General features: G+C 37.4%; 1 protein-coding gene across 1 annotated transcript in view; it reads left to right on the top strand.

Moving 5' to 3' along the window:
- Positions 1-19,687, top strand: part of LOC118321289 (ephrin type-A receptor 6-like) — a 51,769-nt gene that overhangs the window by 26,537 nt on the left and 5,545 nt on the right. The window contains exons 7-12 of the mRNA XM_035652558.1: positions 3,858-4,013; positions 4,692-5,042; positions 14,107-14,231; positions 14,562-14,724; positions 16,085-16,190; positions 18,153-18,223. Of these exons, the coding sequence (XP_035508451.1) occupies positions 3,858-4,013; positions 4,692-5,042; positions 14,107-14,231; positions 14,562-14,724; positions 16,085-16,190; positions 18,153-18,223 (972 nt within the window). The remainder of the gene's footprint in view (positions 1-3,857; positions 4,014-4,691; positions 5,043-14,106; positions 14,232-14,561; positions 14,725-16,084; positions 16,191-18,152; positions 18,224-19,687) is intronic.

Genomic DNA, 19,687 nt, shown 5'->3' with positions numbered 1-19,687 from the left:
TCCTACACACTGGTCCTTCAAAGCATCTTTCAGCTCATTGTTTTAGTTTTCAGCCTGCAATTTTACTGTTTTAATTATTGCTCAATGCGTTCAGTAGGTAGTAAATAGTAGTAACTGTTTGCTAACACAATCTAGTGTTTACCGTTTTACAGCCCCAAGTGGCACTCTTACTGATGAGATTAGATTTTGAGAGTCAAATAGAAGCTACATACCATATATCATAAAGACTCATATATTGAATCTTGAGTTTTGGATGCTGGACACAAAAAAAGGACATCCTTTGTGCTGAGGAAAAATTATAACCGACATTGTTCACTATTTTCTTCTATCTTTCTATCTTGGATCAAATGACGATGATGAATGATGATCAACTAATCAAAAAATAATCCTTACTTTCAGCACTAAAGGTATTAACTGGTGAAACACGTGTCTGCATTATTGTTGTGTGTTTTGTGTGTACAGCAGTACAGGGAGTGTGCCTTTCATGAATAAGAATGTGTTAGATTGACAAATACCCAAACACTGATAGTGAAAAAATTGTATCTCATCATGAGTCTGTGTGTACATGTGTGGGTTGTTTTCAAACTTTTTGATAGAAACAGTGGTATAAGTATTGTAATTGCTTTTTGGTGGCGATCTTCCCAGCGTATATCAGAGAGCAGGGAGCAGCTGGAAATTCAAATGAATCTGTGTGTTTGTTGCCTTTGGCAAGAGCTCAACATAGGAGGGAAGTAATATCCAAGTGAATGAGGGACCTCAAAAAATTGGAAACTGGGTGACAAATTACTCTTCTCATGAGGAGCTAAGCAGCAACATGGTTTTGGCAAGGATCTCTGTTTGTGTGTCAATCTTTTATCACATCCCTTTTACATATCTTTATACTCAATTATGTCCACCTGTTTATGCAGATTGTTTTTTCCTTGTATCTTTTTCCTTCTTGAAAAATTCCATCTTCATTTTAACTCTACCTTGCATGTCACGTCTAATTAAGAATTCTCTTTCTCTTTCTTCTCATTCAAACAACTGGCCATTGCTATTTAAAGACATACAGTGAAATTTGAATGGGTTAACAATTAGTCAGTGAAGTCATAAAACTAATCTACGACTATTTTGATAATCAATTAATTGTTTGAGTCACTTGTCAGGTAAAAATGCCCCAAATTTGCTTTCATATTGTCAAATGTGTGAGTTTGCTGCCATTCCTTGTGTGTGAGCTTATAGCAAATTGAATCTCTGTGAGTTTTTGAGTGTTTCTCTGACATTTTATAACAAAAAAATAACAAAATCTCTCTGAAATCTATCTGAAAAAGGTCTCACTTGCTCACTGCTATTTTATTATTTTCATTTATGCTTCATTAAGTTGCACCTTCCTCCAACGCACCCTTTCATGCATTCAGGTGTGTGGAGAGTTTTTTTTTATACAGCTTAAAAAAATACTAGAACAATTGTTCAATTATGAACATTGTTTCAGATTATTTTTCTAATGCTAACTAATTGATTAGTCACGTCTGATTTCAGGCCCACCCAACTGTCAGTCTCCCAATGTTGTCTATGGAGAAAATAAACCAGGACAATCTCCTCATTCTTAGTCATGGGGGTGAAACTGATGTCTTGATATACAATGTATGGACGAGAAATGATTATTTTCCATGTCCATGGTAAAGCTTACAGTACTGACAAGATATGAGTTTCATTCCACTTTCTTATATTGTGTTTATAAATGGTATTCATCATTATTCTCTGTGCGAGGGTAACAGGGGGAGATGCATTTAAAACAGTCCAATTAGTTTTACAGACGGAACTTCTGCAGGTCTCTACACAATTAATTAATGAATTATTATTATTATTAGTTGAATAAACAACTGAATTGTTGATGCTATGACTATAAATACTTAAACAAGTTTCTAACCTCGGGTAGATTTAAGTAATAACCATCTACCCTGAGGTTGGAAGTCTAATCCTCATTCAACCAGTAGGCTACTCTCCCACGGGTCCCCTAAGCTGACATATGTAGAGACTGGAGATACTACATCAGTTGGTCCCCATTACAATCTGAAGGATTTCGTTTATCTACCTATTGAATTTACTGAAATATATGTAGCAATTTCATTCAGTTTGCTTCTTTTCACCAGAATAATCCACTCGGTAACAATAATCCTTTACAAGGAGTCTGGGGTACGGTACTGATACTGGGTAGCAGATGGACGTAATTCATGTAACATGGTATGAAACATATCGCTGTATAATAAAAAGGGCTAATATCAACAGAAGGATTATAGTGGTAATGTTTCTCAATGGAGGCAATAATGCATCAGACAATAACAGACTTATGTAATATGGTGTGTTACTGATGCTGTGTGAGGAAGAAAAGAAGTGAACGTGGCTTTTTGCTTCTGCCTTTCTGTAACTGAGGGAAAAAATGTAAATGTTTAAATTATAAAATCCTTCTGGGAGTCTGCTATGAAATCTTGATTGAATTTGCCAATGTGCTACCTTTTTTCTCTATCATTGCAATGTCTGTCATATAGCTGGCATATTTATTTGATGATTTTGAAATTATTACCCCACCCCCGTACATATATTATCATGCAAATCACTCTGCAATAATTCACAGAGTATTATATAATTACACTATTAGTGCTTTACTTTTCTCTGCTGAGATAAGTCTGGGGAGAAGGAGGCAATCTGCAATGGTTTTGCCATCTTCTGATAAGCCTTAAGGGAAAGAGCGAAGGAGGGGAAAGCAGGAGGAGAGATGGAAAAAGTAAAAAAAATATTGGAAGGAAGATGAAAAAAATCAGGAAAAGGTGAAAATTGGGGCAGAGCAAAACAGTTGGAGAAAAATTGGAGCGATAAGGAAAGGAGAGTAGGTTGAATTGATGGAGAAAAAAGAAATGGGAAGGTAAAACGGGTGAACTGGAGGAAGTAATGAGGTAGGAAAGTGACCCGGGGTAAGGATGAAAAACTGAAGAATACTTAGGTCAGTAGAAAGGACCATGTAAGTGGACTGAGGTTTAAGACTGAAAGCAGGCTATAATTCATTTTCATAATGCTTTATATGTATGTTAATAGCTCTATTTTTAACCTGCCTGACAAACAATACAAACTTTCCTATGTCTGTATTCAAGGGAATCTGAAGGTGGGGACTCTTAAATCTGCTGTTTAAAACAAATGGGCTCCAAAGTCTTCTCCATATCTTAATCCTTGCCCCCCTCAATTTACCTTCTGACTCTTCTGAAAACGTTTGTTTCAAAGCCTTAAACGTATGTACCTTTTCTGATAACACATATTCTGTACATTGTAGCATTTCATTGAAGCTGTATTAGTGATTTTATATTACTACTTATATTACCCTCAATATGCTGTTTTTAGAAACAGATTATTGGACTCAGTGAGTGATTAGTGAAGAATGTTCGTTTACCAAACTCATTTTTCAAGTAACTTTTCCAACACTCTCTGGATCTATTGTTGACCCTGAGTTTTTTTTAAGATTACCTGCAAACTACCTTTTATGGGCTATGAACATATTTTGATGAACACATTTGAAATGAATTTATTACAAATATGTGTGGGTTGTGTGAGTTTGAAAGTCTTTATTCAGTGAAGGGGTATTACAGGTGTGTGCCATTTGTTAGACTGGACAATGGACAGGACCATAAGCATGTGGCTTATTGAGGTAAGAAGGAAGTGAAAGTGATCCATAGTACCTCAAGAAATAAGGTCAGACCACAGGTGAGGGAAGAAGCAGCTGGGGCTTTGAATTAAATGTATGTCTGCTGATAGAAATGCAATCGCATGAGGAACGTTAACTTTGTGTAACTGGCTTCTTCCTCCTCTATCTCTCTTTTTTTTTCTAGCTTGTAAGCCTGGCTTCTTCAAGGCGTATGCAGGGAACACTAAATGCTCCAAGTGTCCTACACATAGCTCCAGCCATGACCAGGCTGCCACCATCTGTCACTGCGACAAAGGCTTCTACAGGGCTATTAAAGACTCCTCTGCCATGGCTTGTACAAGTTAGTAGAGTAGTTACAAAAAACAAACTTTGTCTGAGAGCTGACAAATTCTTCTCTGTAATTTTAGTGTGTTTCCACCATCCATCTGCTCGTTTTCATTTTAGCAGTATGATTGAGCTAAATTTAAATGTCTCCATAACTTTATGCCTCCATAACCTCATATGTCTGTTCCTCTTAACTATGAAAAAAACATCTGTTATGATGTACCTTATGCATGGATATGAGAAATTCTGGTTGTATTTAATGTAATCGACAACATGCTGGAAAAAAACAGTTAGGGCACTCCAAAAGCTTACCACCCACACGCCTGTACGCAGATATTCAAAGACACACTCTCAACTTATGATCACTTGCCAAATTAGATGTGCAGTTGTGAAAATTGGGGGAAAACCTGTGTTCTAGCCAAGAAAGAAGAAAGTATGCTCCAAGTTATTTCTGCACATTTCAGGGTTTTGTTAAACTAGACACTGTTAGTGACTCTCCCAACTGGTCTACAGTGTCTGAAATGGCACCAGTGATCATAGATCATGTGGTTTGTCCACATATGTATTCAATAGACAATAACTAAACCCCTCTATATGTGTTATGCTATATTTGTAAGATATTTGTTTAACAATACCTGACAAAGTGATCAGTGAGTTATCAGTGAATAATCTCTCTCTAAATGTTTTTCTTCAGGGCCTCCGTCAGCTCCCAGGAACCTGGTCTCATTGATAAATGACACAGCTCTCTTCCTGCAGTGGATGCCTCCTAGCGATACAGGAGGCAGGAAGGACATTACTTACAACATCCTGTGCCAACGCTGTGATGGAAGTGACGGCGAGAGTGGCGTGACACAGTGTGAGCCATGTGAGCCTGACCTGCGGTTCATCCCACGACCACTTGGTCTGACTGGTACCTCCGTGGCAATACTAGACTTTGCAATGCACGCCAATTACACCTTCCATGTAGAGGCCATGAATGGCGTCTCTGGGCTGGGTGTGACTGCACGCTCGCTGGCGAATGTTACCGTCAATACACACCAAGCCGGTGAGTCGCAGAGTTCTTACCTCCTACACAAATGTAGGACTGACCTATATTGATATGGTTTCTTGACATTCATAAGAAGTGAGTGCTTAAATAGATATTGGATTAATTGATTATTTGATCAACAGACAATTAACTGCAAACAATTTAGATGATTGATTATTTATTTGAGTCATTTATTAAGCAAAACTAATAAAAAGCCAATTATAGCTTCTCAAATCTGAGCATTTGCGGATTTTCTATGAAGAACTTTGGATTTTGAACTGTTGGTTGGACAAAAAAGGCAATTTAGAGACTTCACATTGGGCTCCAGGGTCCTATTTTGAGCACCATTTTTTGATTAAGTTAAAAAATAGAAACATTAATAAGGAAAAGTTGTTACAGTCATGAATTTCATAATTACATATATAAATTTTAAACCATTTTTCAGGTTTGGAATAGCACATGGTAAGCTACAAAATATTGCAACACATTCATCATTTTAATCCTGCTGGCATAGGCAAAATGGCCATCTGGAATGGTGAGAATTTTCCCTGTGGACCATTCAGCCTGTGGGATGGCAGGGGGCTAAGTTTACAAACTTACAAAAACTAGCAGGTTGCAAAAACTACCAGGAGGTTTTACTTGTTCATAAGTTCATCTTGCCGCTCTTCAAAAGTGCCTGCTGCCACTAACTATCTCATTCACATGAGCATTAACAAGGTGTTCACCAAAAATACCAAATTGAAACAAAATGTGAACAAATAGTCTACATTCCTTTAGTGACCTGACCCTGCATCCCACATCCTCAATTTACCTTTTTTGCAGTGGTTGGATTACCTGTGGACTGGTCATGAGGGATTAGTTTGGTAATATTACTGTATTGTATTTAATAAATTAAACTATAACTTTGGTGCATAGTGGCCGAGGGCCACCAGTGACTGCAGTTGTTGTTGTTGTTGACAGGGCATCTGCAGTTTATGTATTCCATTTGCTCTCTTTTGCTGGACAGATTGTTGAGGGTTAACATCCAACTAGCCATATTTAGCTGTGAAATGTTAATGAAGATCAAATTTACATGCTTATACGCATATACCGTTGTTACATAATACCTGATTCATAGCTCATGAATACTGTGTTTTGGAGCAGATAAAGATATTTCACACTACAATTTATTTATTCTGCAGCTAGATGTACCTTTATCCCTCCTCAGCCCTTGTGTCATCTTCCACAGTCCCTTTCTCTCTGTCCACCTCAATGTGTCAATAGGGGAAGCATATTTCTGACCCCTGAATAGCTGACAGAGTCACTGTGACCTGAACCTAGTCCCAATTAGTAGAACTTGGCTGACCTGGGGTTAACTACAGCTAGTCCTCAATGCAGCATTGTCCTGGGCTTGAGTTAGGAAAAAATAAGAGACCTGAGTTCAACTACTGAAACCTGAACCTGATATTTTAAGGGCAAGAATATTGATGGAATAATTGATGGAGAAGGTTGAGAAGAAGGAAGGTAAAGAGAGTGGATTAATAAATTATAGTGGGGTGTATGTGCACATTTTCTCCCCTTTCAGCATGAGCAGCAAGCTAGTATTAAGATTAAATTCTGATGAGAACAAGACAGACGCTTATCAGTCATCAGTGTCTCAGATATGAAAATATGGAATTGGGAAGTGCTAAATTGTCTTTATGTGTAGTAATAGGCTGCCGTAAATTGTATTAGCATTGGGAGCATGGGAAGTACAATGATATAAATTTACAACCATTTTACAAGATATTGTCCACTTTTTCAGTTTTATAGACAAGAAGATGCTATGTTGGCTGAAAGTTTATTCTACAATTACAGTAATCTTGGAGATGGCCTATTTGTCGGATTACCTGTGCAATACATGTCAGTCTCTGAAAGACGTATGGTCTGGTTAGTAAGTATAATGTTGACTATGTTCATCATCTTAGTGTAGCGTGTTAGCAAAATCATTTGCTAAATAATACGAAATACAAAGTACTGCTGAGGATGATGTGAATGTCACTAGTTTGCAGTTATTCAGAAGTGAACAGAAGTATTGGACAACATAGAATTTTGACCTAAACATGATGCCAGATTTAGGGGAGTTAGAGAGTTTCCAAAGTCAGTAGGATTAATCTACTGGGGACTGCAAATGCCTGTACCAAATTTCATGGCTATCCATCCAGTAGTTGTAGAATTATTTTAGTCTGGAACAGTGGTGGACTAGCCATTTGGCCAACCCATAACAACAGAAAGAAAGAAAAGATTATTACTGTGAGCCAGATTCAAATTCTAATTCAAAAACTGTGTCCCATGTGTAAAGTACAAAGGTGAAAGGTAGTATCCAGCAGTTGCTGCTGTGTCAAAAGCAGTAAAATGGTTGATCAGAATGATGCAGCACTAATGATGGAGTCCAAGGTTTAAGTGGCAGCAAGGAACCATACTCAGTGGTGGGACTAAAAATTTAATTTTACATTTGTTTTCAAGTGTTCAGACTGTGCAAATGCTCCTATTGTGTTTGTGAATGGCAGACTTTGAAGTGTAATTCATGAATATTACCATTTTCGTATTCATTTATTATCATGTTCCACCAACCGCTCTGCAGTTATTGGTTCTCTGTAAGGATTTAGTGTAGTTGTGTTTTTTCAGTTTTTCAGGCAAAATGAAGTGCATGGTTGGTAAGTGAGAAAAAATAATTGTCTTGAATCAGGCTCCTGCTCATTCAAGAAAAGTTAATAACTTTTAACAGTCATTTCCCATGGCAAATCCTCCCCTAGTATACAGTAAAAAAAATTGTATTAAAGTATTATTTTTAGAAATGAAATGTTTTGCTGATAGGTTGTCACCACCATGGAAGCCAGATGTCAGGTGTGTATGTGTCACTTCATACCCATCTCTCTGGCAAAGGCAGCTAGGCTGATGGGAGGAAGTTGGAATGCAAAATAATCTCTGTAGAGGAGGAGAAGCAGCCTGTGGGTATGTTCCCATTAGGATGTTTAGAGTGGATTAACTTGTCAAACTGCCTTTCCTCAGTAGACATGCTGTATGCACACACAGCCAGACATGCATGCAAACAAGCAGACAAACAAATTCATACATACGACAATTGCACACACATTGCTTCATTGTACCACCTACAGCTTTGCATATGCTCTGTTAGTCATTTGCAAGCTCTTCCCTGTGCTCTCTCTTGTGTTTCTCTCTCCCACACACACAAGTCAAACTGGAGATATCCTTTTGATTGAGTAACAATATATAGATATACAGATAGATATATACAGGTCCATAGATATGTATCCTAGAAAGAGTACAATAACTCTTTTATTCTGTGCTTTGATAGAGAATGATCCTGATCTCTTTTTTGCAGTTATATAACCTGCATATTCTATGTGGGGGGGAAAGGCAAAACAGCATAGAGAAGCTTTTTGTAGATTTGCACACTGTACATCATTCAACTGTTTGAAAGCACTTTTTCCATGGCTCATAATATGCAGTTTATTAGACTCAACTGATAACATGAGTCCACAGGTAATTCACAATATCATGCGCTTGTGCTAAATTCTTAAAAAAAATGTTAATGAATAAGTACATGCATGTGAACATTTTCCTGGAAGCTTCTCGATGATGCTGTCTAAAATCTATTTAAACTACTTTAAAGTACCATATGTCTGCAAAACATTATTCAAGCCCTTATAAGAAATAATATAAATTCAGAAGAGGAGGAACATTCATTCAGTTGAGAGAAATGCTTGTTGTAAATCTGTGTTTGTCTAAACTTATGTTTGGATGGACAGGCTCATTGCCAATTAACGCAGATGCTGCAAGGTGATTCATATAATTGATTGTGATATTATGCCAATGATGGAATAATGACCAATCAAAAGCAGAATTAGCAATTAAATGGATTTTTTTGTGAGATGGAAGGGGAAGATTTATTCTCTGCTGGCTTGCTATCTGTTTGTAACTTGCATATTAATGCCTCATTATGCTTTTAATTATGCTAAACCTGTTAATCAGAACTACTAATAATCTCTCTTCCCGATTGCCTATGTGCTTGTCTAACCTTGATAAGTTATAATGCTCTGTTAGGCAAGATGCATGATCACTTTGTCTTTGAACAGAGTGGAGTCTTCGTCGCCTTCGATGATATGATAAACTGGAGTCAGTTTTGTAGCCGTAAGAGGCGAGCAATATCTGTTGAGTCATGGATTGCAGGAAACACATTTGATCATCTTGAATGCCTAGTTGTGCGTACTCATCTCTACACTTAATTTCACTTTGTAAGGCAGGATGCTGGTTTCCTGCTTGTTAAAGCTTATGAAGGTCAGCTGTTGTCCTAACGCCTCTCAAGGCAGCAATGCAGAGCAGAGGGAGCAGGATGATCTCTGTGTTTATGAACTCTGTAAATATTGCTCAGCAGAGCGTTTCTTGCCAAAGATTCCTCCCACAAAGTTCACTGCAGTATTCTGTAAAGAGGCACAGAGAAATAAGTGCAAATTTGAGGAAAAAAAGAGGAAAAATGCGCACCCACAGCAACCACAAAGATAGACCTGCTCTGTGTTAAAAGTAACTCTTATGTAAGATTTAAAAAAAGGAAAGATTGTAGCAGAGGCTAAATATGTTGGCTAGTGAACCTTTGAAAGTTTGGACTAAAGATTAAACCTGTGAAGTTTACATGTTTTTGTTGGCCGTACACATATGTGTGGAGCCTGGCAGAATCTAAATTACTTTAATCAATCAAATTCAATCAAATCAAATCAAGTCACTCGCCAAATGTGAGATATAATGATGTATCGAACCTTTGCTGAAATAATTGAAATTGAATAGCTGCTGGTTTAAATGGTTAAATCCCTGCAGAGTTGCACTCATTGTTTTTCAGTTCTTTCCAATTACTACTGCTCTACTACTCCACTACTACAGATTTTACTTGTTTTCATCATACTAGAAAATACTGCTTTAAGATCAGAAAAATAAATTCTACTTTTGTAATAACTGTAATCTGACACTCAGCCAGTGTATGCTGTTGGCCCTTTGTTGAACATCTTTGGCTGTCCATGGCATATATTCTTTGCGTTGTGTCTGACACTGTTGGTATTGTCTAAGGATTTAGCACCTAATTTACAATTTGTGTTCTGAGCATATTATACGGCTGTATAACGCTGATGGCATTAATGTTGGGTTGGTTGGTAGTGTTTGTCTTTCCGTAAGGTTTTCTTATTACGAACCCAGACTTCTAGTTGGCTATTTCCTGTCACACAAGAGCAAAATCTACATGGACAATGAATTCTGTCAGCTTTTGTTAATGCTCAAATCAAATTGCTGAAAAAGTTAATGCTGGTTCTGATAGAAAGCTGTCAGAACACACAGAGCATCGCAGTTTGTTGTGTATGCGGCTGCATTATGGCTGATCGGTGCAAGTCAGCAATTTCATTCACATTCACTTTTTATAAATCATCTTCTAGCATATGAATCAGCTTTGAAGAAAAATATTGAAATGATTTATTCAGTGTAGTATTTTGTGTAGTATACTGTACTGTAAATGTTGTGTGCGTATGGTACAGTATACATGTTAGTTTGGGCAAAAAAGGCTCCTACGGAGATTTTATGTACAGCATATGAACCTCATGTCAACCTCACACTGGAAATTTCTGGCCATGTTGACTTGTCTATTTTTCTTTTTTTTTCTCACAAATTTGAGTAAAACCAAATATGGCTATTGGCTCTGGTATCTTCGTCATCATGATTACTTATTAACAGCAAGTGTCAGGCAAAGTTCTCACATGCTAAATCCACGTGTGAACATCTTCTGTTTTGTGGTGTCCTGATTCAGGAGATTTTCTCTCTTTTACTTTGCTATTTTCCCCCTTTCCTCCAGTGGATTCTCTTCTGTTTTCATCTCCCTTGCTCTGGGAATAAAGCTGACTTCTATTTATATGCTCAGATGCTGGGGAGATGCAACCTCGTGGGATTTCTTTGCAGCTCTCCCTGTTCACTCTTTCTCCCTCTCTTTTCTTCCCCCTCTGTCCTTTCTTTATCTGTTTGAGCATGTGTATTTGAGGGATTAGCCTATTTTTAACTAGAGCTTATAGATTCTCCATTATCTTTTGATGTGTGAATTGTGATTAAACTTCAATGACCATAAGTGTTTTCTTTGAGCCACTCATTCGTAACAGTAGGTATCTGACCAGTGGATTGATTTATCCTAAACCTAAAATAGCGTCTTGCATAAGAGTTTAGAGGGTTTTTAGAGAATTTTCTCAGTTTGCAAAAATGTACACACACACACACACACACACATGCGCATGGTGGTAGATACATAACATTATACTGTATGCTGCAGACAGAAATTCCCTCTAGTAATGTGATTCTCACAAACATTCTTATCCCCTAAGTGGGTTACGCATATTTATCTGCCTGGTTACACTGAGGCCAACTGAAAAACTTCACCATTACTTGAACATGACATTTATGGGCACCATTCTTGCTTAGATACATGTTTAGCACATATAGTCACTTATTCATTCATAGTTTAGGGTCTATTTGTGCATTATTTTGAGGATTTCACGCACAGAATCCTTTTATAGTTTTATTTACATGTAAGACTGATAATAAGCCAACATACTCATGGTCCTTGTACAATGGTCTTTGGTGATAAACTACAAACTTTGGACCTGATTTCATCTGTGCTATTCTTATCTGGACTGATATGTATTTTTTGTAGCTGCTCTTCTTCAGGTTAGTCAGTGTTCGCCTCAGGTTTTGTGTGTGCCTTTACTTTACACTTCCATTTATTCAGTGTATTACTGCAGGTGTTTCCCTTCAATACTGTGCACGGAAGCTAAAACTATAAGTAGGTTAATGGATTAGTTTATCGACAGAAAATAATATCAGCAATCATTTTGGAAATCTTTTAATCTTTTAAGTAATTCAAAAAGCTTCATATTTTAGTTTTTTTTCTTTGTTTTATGACATAGTTGTTGTTTGGACTGTCACAAACACAAGTAATTTGAAGATGTCAACTTTGGCTTTTGTGCTTGGCATTTTTCACCAATGTCAGACATTTTGTAGACCAAACATGTATCGATTAATTGAGAAAATCTGCAAAGTAATCAACAGTGACATTAATTTAGACACAACCATAAAATATATGGAGAACAAAATCTGTAATCATTTCAGCTACCTGACATGTTGCACCTTGCTGAAGGATATGTTTAAAGGAGCTGTGTGCTTTGTGGTAATGAAGTTAATTCAGGTATGGCACAGATGACATTTGCAAAGCAACTCAGTAGAGTTTGTCCTTGCCTTGCCTGTGTACCACTTGCACTGTAGTCTTCTGTCAATATATGGTATATGTTTTTGTTGGTGTGTCTGCTGTTTGCCATTAATAACTGCAGCAGGCTGCCAGACTGAGAGGAGAACATCTCCAGGCGCTCGGTACAACTCAGACACCACCTGCCACCAGGATAAAGAGGACACATGTTACCTGGAATAACATGGCCGACATGGCAGATGTGTGATCAAGTCTAGCGATTGAGCTCCTGTGCATGTATGGTGCTGTAGGTTTGGAATGTGTGTAGATATTTAAATGATTGACACACTTATGATGTTCTTTGTCTCCTTTGATTATCCTGTAAGTGTAAAATACAAATTGATATGACACACCTTAACTACTTCAGTTTTTTAAACGCTATGATAAGTTTTCATGACTCTGTGTCGCAGACAGGACATACTTTGAGTCTTAGTTTCCTAAAAAATGCATGTTCAAACAAAGTTTGTACATTGTAATATAACTGTTGGACACACCTTAAATTTACATATTTGTCACCTCAAGTGTGCATTCTTGCAGGAGTCAGCATCTCTTGTTTCTGGTGTGCACCATTTTTCTCTCTGGCCTTTTTTTGCTTTAATGCAAGTTGAAATCATCAAGCGAACTTTTTGACAGGATGTGAATGTCGCATCTGAACCCCAGTCTGACTAAATACAGTGACACATCACCTTTCTCAACTGCCCCATCCGGTCTGTGGCCTTCTGCGTGTGGTAACTCAATTTTAGACATCAATCTGGGATTGCATTTGTATTCCAACAATGATCCCCCAAACAGCACGCTTGACAACAGAGACTGGATCTATTAGTTTGCCAAATCATATTCTATTCAAGCAAGGGTTTTATGAATAATTGATGGTAAATATTTGAATCTCCACTAGGTGATTTTGTGTCTCCTCAGCAGCCTTGTGTAAAATATTCCCCGAAATTCAGCAATAATGACAAACATGATAAACAGTCACTGTAGGTCTAGTGGTTTGGTTAACAAAAATGTTTCTCTCAGGCTGCACATAATACAGGAGCTGGACAGTAAAATGGTCGTTTCTTGGCCCACGTTTCCCTTTGGGTATTCCTGTGAAACAATTTCTCTTCCAACACCACAGAGTCATTACATTGCTCAAAAGTTGTTTTACTTGAGATTGTCTACTCTAAGCTGCAGAGTATAGTGGAGATGTTAGGTATATAAGTTAGGTATATAAGGCATGGACTTTTTGTCAGGCTCTATTTCAAACTTTCTTTTTTCCAGTTTGGAGTTCTGAAAGCTTTTGTTCAAAGTATATATCTTTCTTGTGATGGCTGAAGACTCTTTTGAAATGTGTTTTGCAGACGTGTCTCTGAACTCAGTGTATTCACTTTAGTGTTCACTGCAGTGGCTCAGGCAATAAGTGAGTGGAATCACTCATTTCTTTATTCCCTTGAGCCTCTCGGACAGGTGACATGCATAGTCCTGTTGCAAACTTGCCATTTCTTTTGCTCATGTTTCTCCCATCCTTATACTTTATGTCAATATTCACACTTTCAAAAACCCCTATAGAGGAGTCACTACGTCAGATAAGCTCATCCGTATCATGAGCTTGTGGATGTGTGGAAGTTGATACCAGTGAATGAATTTACCTACAAACTGTCTTTTTACATAGTGTGAGAAGACATTTTGTGGTTTAAACTTGAACACTTGAACTTTGTCCATAATTTTAAAACCTCCTCCTCACAGATTTGTAGTTTAGAACTGACTCAACCCTGCACTCCTCCACTGCATCCTTAGGTCCTGCTCTGGTGGGTGTAGTCAGGAAAGATTGGGCCTCTCAAAACAGCATCGCCCTCTCCTGGTCACAAGTGGAACAGCCGCCTTCAGACATAGTGGACTATGAAGTCAAATACTATGAGAAGGTAAAGTCTTTTATAAACTAAAAAAAGTCAGCATTATTTTTCATCAGCATGTTATGTTACAGTTATTTTAGCATTGAAATACCAATGATACACTGAGAAAAATCACTGCTCACAGAGCAATATGCATTGTTAGCATACAGAAACCCAAGTGCAGAATCATCCATAACATACCTCCACTTTGTTCACCATCTACTCTGATAGTTAATAAGATAAAAAAAAATCTGTGTTTTGTTTCAAACGTTGTTGTGATAATGGGTAAATGTAAACACATTTGTCTACCAAAACTTTCTTCTTTTTCTCATCTCTAGCAATCTGTTTCTGCTTTTCTAGGAGCAAGAGCAGCTGAGCTACTCATCAACACGGACCAAAACCCCCAGTGTGGTGGTAACAGACCTCACGCCCTCGACTGTCTACGTCTTCCACGTCCGCGCTCGCACTGCTGCTGGCTACACAGCCTACAGCCCCAACTTTGAGTTTGCTACTGCAGCTGAGGGTATGACTGTGGAGGAGTGAGCATGAGAGAATTGTGCCTGTGTTTTGTTTATATTGGCTGTGTTTTAGGGAGGAATGGAACTGATATTCACTCAGTTGATTGGTTTGATTTTTTTTTGATTTTTTTTGATTTTTAAACAAAAGGACAGGAGAAGAAATAATTTTAAAGCCAGAGATCAACAACAACTCTATAAAATCCCTGGAGACATTTTATGGTCATTATTTGCTATGGATCAGTGAAACTCATCAGTGTTTTCTCAGGCATGAGCCATTTATTTAAATGTTTATAAGCTCTGTAAGTTCCTGATGCACACATAACGCTCTGCTGATTCTAATCCTAAAATATGCAGTAATGAACAGCCTCCTACAAGATACACACTTTCAGTAATGAATATGCTGATGTCCACCTTCACATTCTCATACTCTTATATACCAATCTGACTTAAGTCAATTTCTAGACTTCTACATATGTGCTATCTTCTCTCTCACCTTATTCAGTCTATACAATGCTCACTCTCACAAAGCTTCATGCCACACAGGACGCAGTGATTTAGACCATTGTCCTGTTTCTTGACTGTTTAGACCAGGTTGGAACTAACAATCTTAAAAAAGTTTTTCTCTTTATCCTAATAAAACATATAAATGGCACTTTGGATCACAAAATAAATGTCATATGACATTTCCACATGTACAGAGGCTCAGTTGCTGAAATGTCAGACCATTCACGGATACATCAGGAAATATTTCCCACCACTTTTTCCTGGTACCCCTCAGTTTTTGTTGGAAATAAATAGACATGCTGTTAAAGATAATGGTAATATTTCCCATACACTTATGGAAAAAAATGCACAGTCAAGGAGATCAATTATGTTGAGCACTTGACATGTCAGGTCAAGTTTTATGGCAAAGAACAAAGCAATTTCGTATTAGTTGCTAATTTGAGTTGTATGGAGCTTTTGTCAAAACATTCTTTTAAATATATATATTTAAAAATATATATGCATGGTATAATCTGTTGTTTCCTCACGGGCAAAAGTGCAGAATATTTTAAGATATTAAAATGTGGTTGCATTGTTCATAGATATGTTTTAGATGGGAAAGCTGAGTGAGCATACAGATACTAGAATATGAGTGGATGCCTTCTGTTGCATTTTGAATAGTGGTGAATGTGGAGAAAGTTTTAATTTAGCAACATAGAAACTGAATATGGTTTTTAATCCATTCATTGTGTTATGTAAATTGCACAGCATAGTATCACAAAGTAGTGTCAATTCTCTGGTTTGAACTCAGAGAGATGTTAATATTAACAAGGTACTGATTGGTATTTCCTCTTTTCCACTTTGCTTTCTCAATTTCCTCAGATCCTGATATCGCTGATCAGGGTCAAGTTTTGGTGGTTGTCACTGCGTCTGTAGGAGGCTTTTCCCTGTTGGTCATCCTTACACTCTTCCTCCTCATCACAGGCCGGTAAGGCCCCCCAGGTGGTGGCTTAACACATCTGCACACACAAACACACACACACACATCTCTGTGCTTCTCTTCTCATAATCTCCAGAGTGACGCTACAACCAGAGGTCTGTTAATGGACTCTCTTTTAGCCACCAAGCAGACACTCTTATTTTCCAAATGGCTGAACCAATTTTCTGCCTAATTACTCAGCATGTAATGCATGTACCAGCAGTTTGCTCCATTCCATTAACTTCCACAGGTTATCTCAGACTGTTGTCTTCAGTCTGCTTCTGGTTCACAGGGTTTTACCATTAGTGGCACTTATTAATAAACAATGAAAAATGGCCCAGAATCAGTCGATACTTTGTCTGGACTTTTACCTAATTGTGTTACAAGCTGAAGTGATAATTACACAATTTGCAAATTTCATATGCAGAAAATATCTGAGCTCAGAAATGTGAACATTGTGTCTCACTTTACAGAAAGTCCCAGACAACAAAATGATGGAGATTGGGTCTCATGCCACAATGTTATTGTATTCTTATCCTAAATATGTTTTCCTGCAAAGATTGTACGAGTGCTCCTAGTCAGATTCACCAGCTGCACAAACTTGTCATAAATCGCTTGTTTCAACTCGATGAACGCCTTCTGTTAATGACCAGGTGCATATTTGTGAGATTTGATCATCAGCATAATCATTGCCCCCAAGTTTCGTTTATAAAAATAACTCTAAATTAATTGCAATTGAGTTATTATAATTCATCATTTTTTGTTTTTCCCTCTGTGGAGAAAGGGCGACTATCTGTACACAACTTACAACTGAAATTTTAAATACAGGAAAATTGGTGAATAAATTCTCGGAATTCACTTGTGCATGCCACAAGAATAAATCTGCTTGTGCATAAGGACCAATGAGATACACATTTCCAAGGACATGCAGATGTATGTTTAATCCATATTTCAATGTTAAATCAATAATTATGAATACACTTTTGGAATGGGCTTTAATTCTTGGAAAATCTCCACTCACAGGTATGCACTTCTGCTATTCTGGCTCTTTTCACCTTCCGTAGCTTACTTCAATCTATATTTTAACAATCCCCGTCCTCATTTTCACCTGAAATATACTTGTACATGTTCAGCATTAGAGGTAATATTACTGCATAAGTGAGCCCATGTCACACCTATCAGAAACCTGTCCCTCCATTAAGTTGGCTACAGAGATGTGGATGATGTTCATGCCAGGATGCCAAGGATAAGCCACATAGGGTAATGCAGAGCCAGAAAGACTACAGTAAATGAATGAAACTTGCTTTATCTCATATTTCTCTTTGACCTAGGTACAACTCAGTTTGAATATCAATTACGTTTTTTGTGGCTAATAAACTATTTTTGAATAAAAAAATATATTGAAAAATACTAGCACATTTGAAGACATTTTCAGAAGGACAACCTTTTTCTGTGTGTTTTTTACATGAAGGATGTAAATTGTTCTTTTTTTGTGAATACTAGTGTTTGACTACTTTTATTACAATTTTCCCTCACTATGGAGACTGAGCCTTTAAAACCTTGAATTTGTGGGACTTTGAATCGGATAAATGTGGGGAAATTAAAGAAAATGGAAAAAGGCAAGAACAAAAATTACTCTAGAAGAATGGGTTATAGAAAAAAGGAAAATGGCTGTGTTTTTGCAAACCAAAAGTTTGATGATGTGGCTGTATAGGCAAAAGCATATTTAAAAGCGTTTTTGGTGACGTTTCTGCTATAAGCATAAATGTGCACTTTTCCACCTTTTGTCGTGAGGGCAGTAAAACTGTTTAATGTCATACTTTTTCCCTGGTAATAATGTCAACTTCCACTGTGCTTAAGAGCACAAAACACTGAGAGGGTTATTAGCAGACAGTTAGGGAAAAGGCTGACATGAACAGGAGTGTGATGAAAGTTATTCTTACTCTTTGGCAAACTGCTTCACCTATACAGGTGTCAGGGGTACATTAAAGCCAGGATGAAGTCAGAGGAGAAGAGGAGGACTCGCTTCCACAGTGGACATGGTACTGTATATAATGTTTTTTATTGTGTGTGTGTGTGTGTGTGTGTGTGTGTGTGTTTTAAATTATATTTTTGCTTCTGATTATTTGCACTGGTATGCATGCATTGTTCGACAGACTGCATGCTCCAACTCCCAGGGCTTTGTCTTTGACAAATGTTGTACAGTGTATACACAAAAATGGTAACCGTTTGTCTCAGATTTTCAAATGTTTTTTTAATCCAGTTCACAAGTAGACTTTTATTGTAAATAATTTTTAAGCTCAAAGGGCGCAATCGAACAGACTTTCTAACTCAACTCACGTTCTTGCAAAATACTGCTCAAAGCCCAAGAGGCTTCAAACGGGTCATGCGTCATCAATTTAAAAAGCAACATCAGATTAGAGCTAGACCGATAAATCAAGCAGGACAGTATATTGGCCAATTTGAGCTCTTTGCAGATATATCAATATTGGTGTATATGTCAACCAATAAGTAACAAGAATATGCAGTACAGATGTGCCAAATCAGGTTTAAGATCATTCAGAAACAGTGTCTCCTTTACATACACTGGTTTGTCCACCACAAAGCCATAAGAAGTTGATTTTTCAACTATTAAAAGTACTGCTGTAAGTATATATATTGGTCATAATTCTTTAAAAAGTAAACCTAAGGGACACATATCAAGATTGTTTTTTTTAGGTCATTTGTTTATGTAAAAAGAATATTACTGTTTCTGCTGATATATTAGTCATCAGTCCCAGTTATACAATACTCCAGTATTAGTTGGGCATACATTCCAGGTAACAAAAGACTGAACTGTGAACAGTTTGTGAAAGATGTTTCTTGTCCTGTTACTTTTAGCACACACATATACACACACCTGTGTTGATGAGACTAAGCTCTTGGTATGAATGCAACACATTACAAAACATTTATTTTACAGATTCTTATGTGTGTGCACGCTGTTGAAAGTGCATACAACAGACTGGTCCGATTTCAGTGCTAAATCTGTTATTCTTTTCAGCCATCCATCACTCACAGTATTGCATATACCCATTACTGTATTGTGACAAAACTTGGGTAACCACTGTTCCATTTTAGGAATTACAAGATTGACTCAAGTGTGGTGTTACAATTACAGATAAAAACCGGGCTTTTGATTGCCCCACAGAGTGAATGATATGCCTTGTATCATTCAGTTCAGTGAGAGCTGCTGTGGAATACAATATCAGGCTGAGAGTGTGGCTCTTGAGACAAATTTACCATCTGTGAGCTTGATTTGGGGATTTGTGATTGATCCAAGAAGAACCTCAAGGACTGTGAAAAAACATATTGTGCATGTTGACATACGAAAACATCCACAGACACACATACGTCTGTGCAATGGAAATGGACAAGGCGCTGTGTGCATGTGTGCACTACTACTGTTTATGTGTGTATTCATGCTGTCTTTTCCACAAGTGAGAAATACAGTGGTGTGAAAAAGT

This window comes from Morone saxatilis, unplaced genomic scaffold (assembly GCF_004916995.1).
Source record: "Morone saxatilis isolate NCDOM2014 unplaced genomic scaffold, NCSU_SB_2.0 Contig11, whole genome shotgun sequence".
Classification (NCBI taxonomy): domain Eukaryota; kingdom Metazoa; phylum Chordata; class Actinopteri; family Moronidae; genus Morone; species Morone saxatilis.
This window is presented reverse-complemented; position numbering and strand designations above follow the sequence as displayed.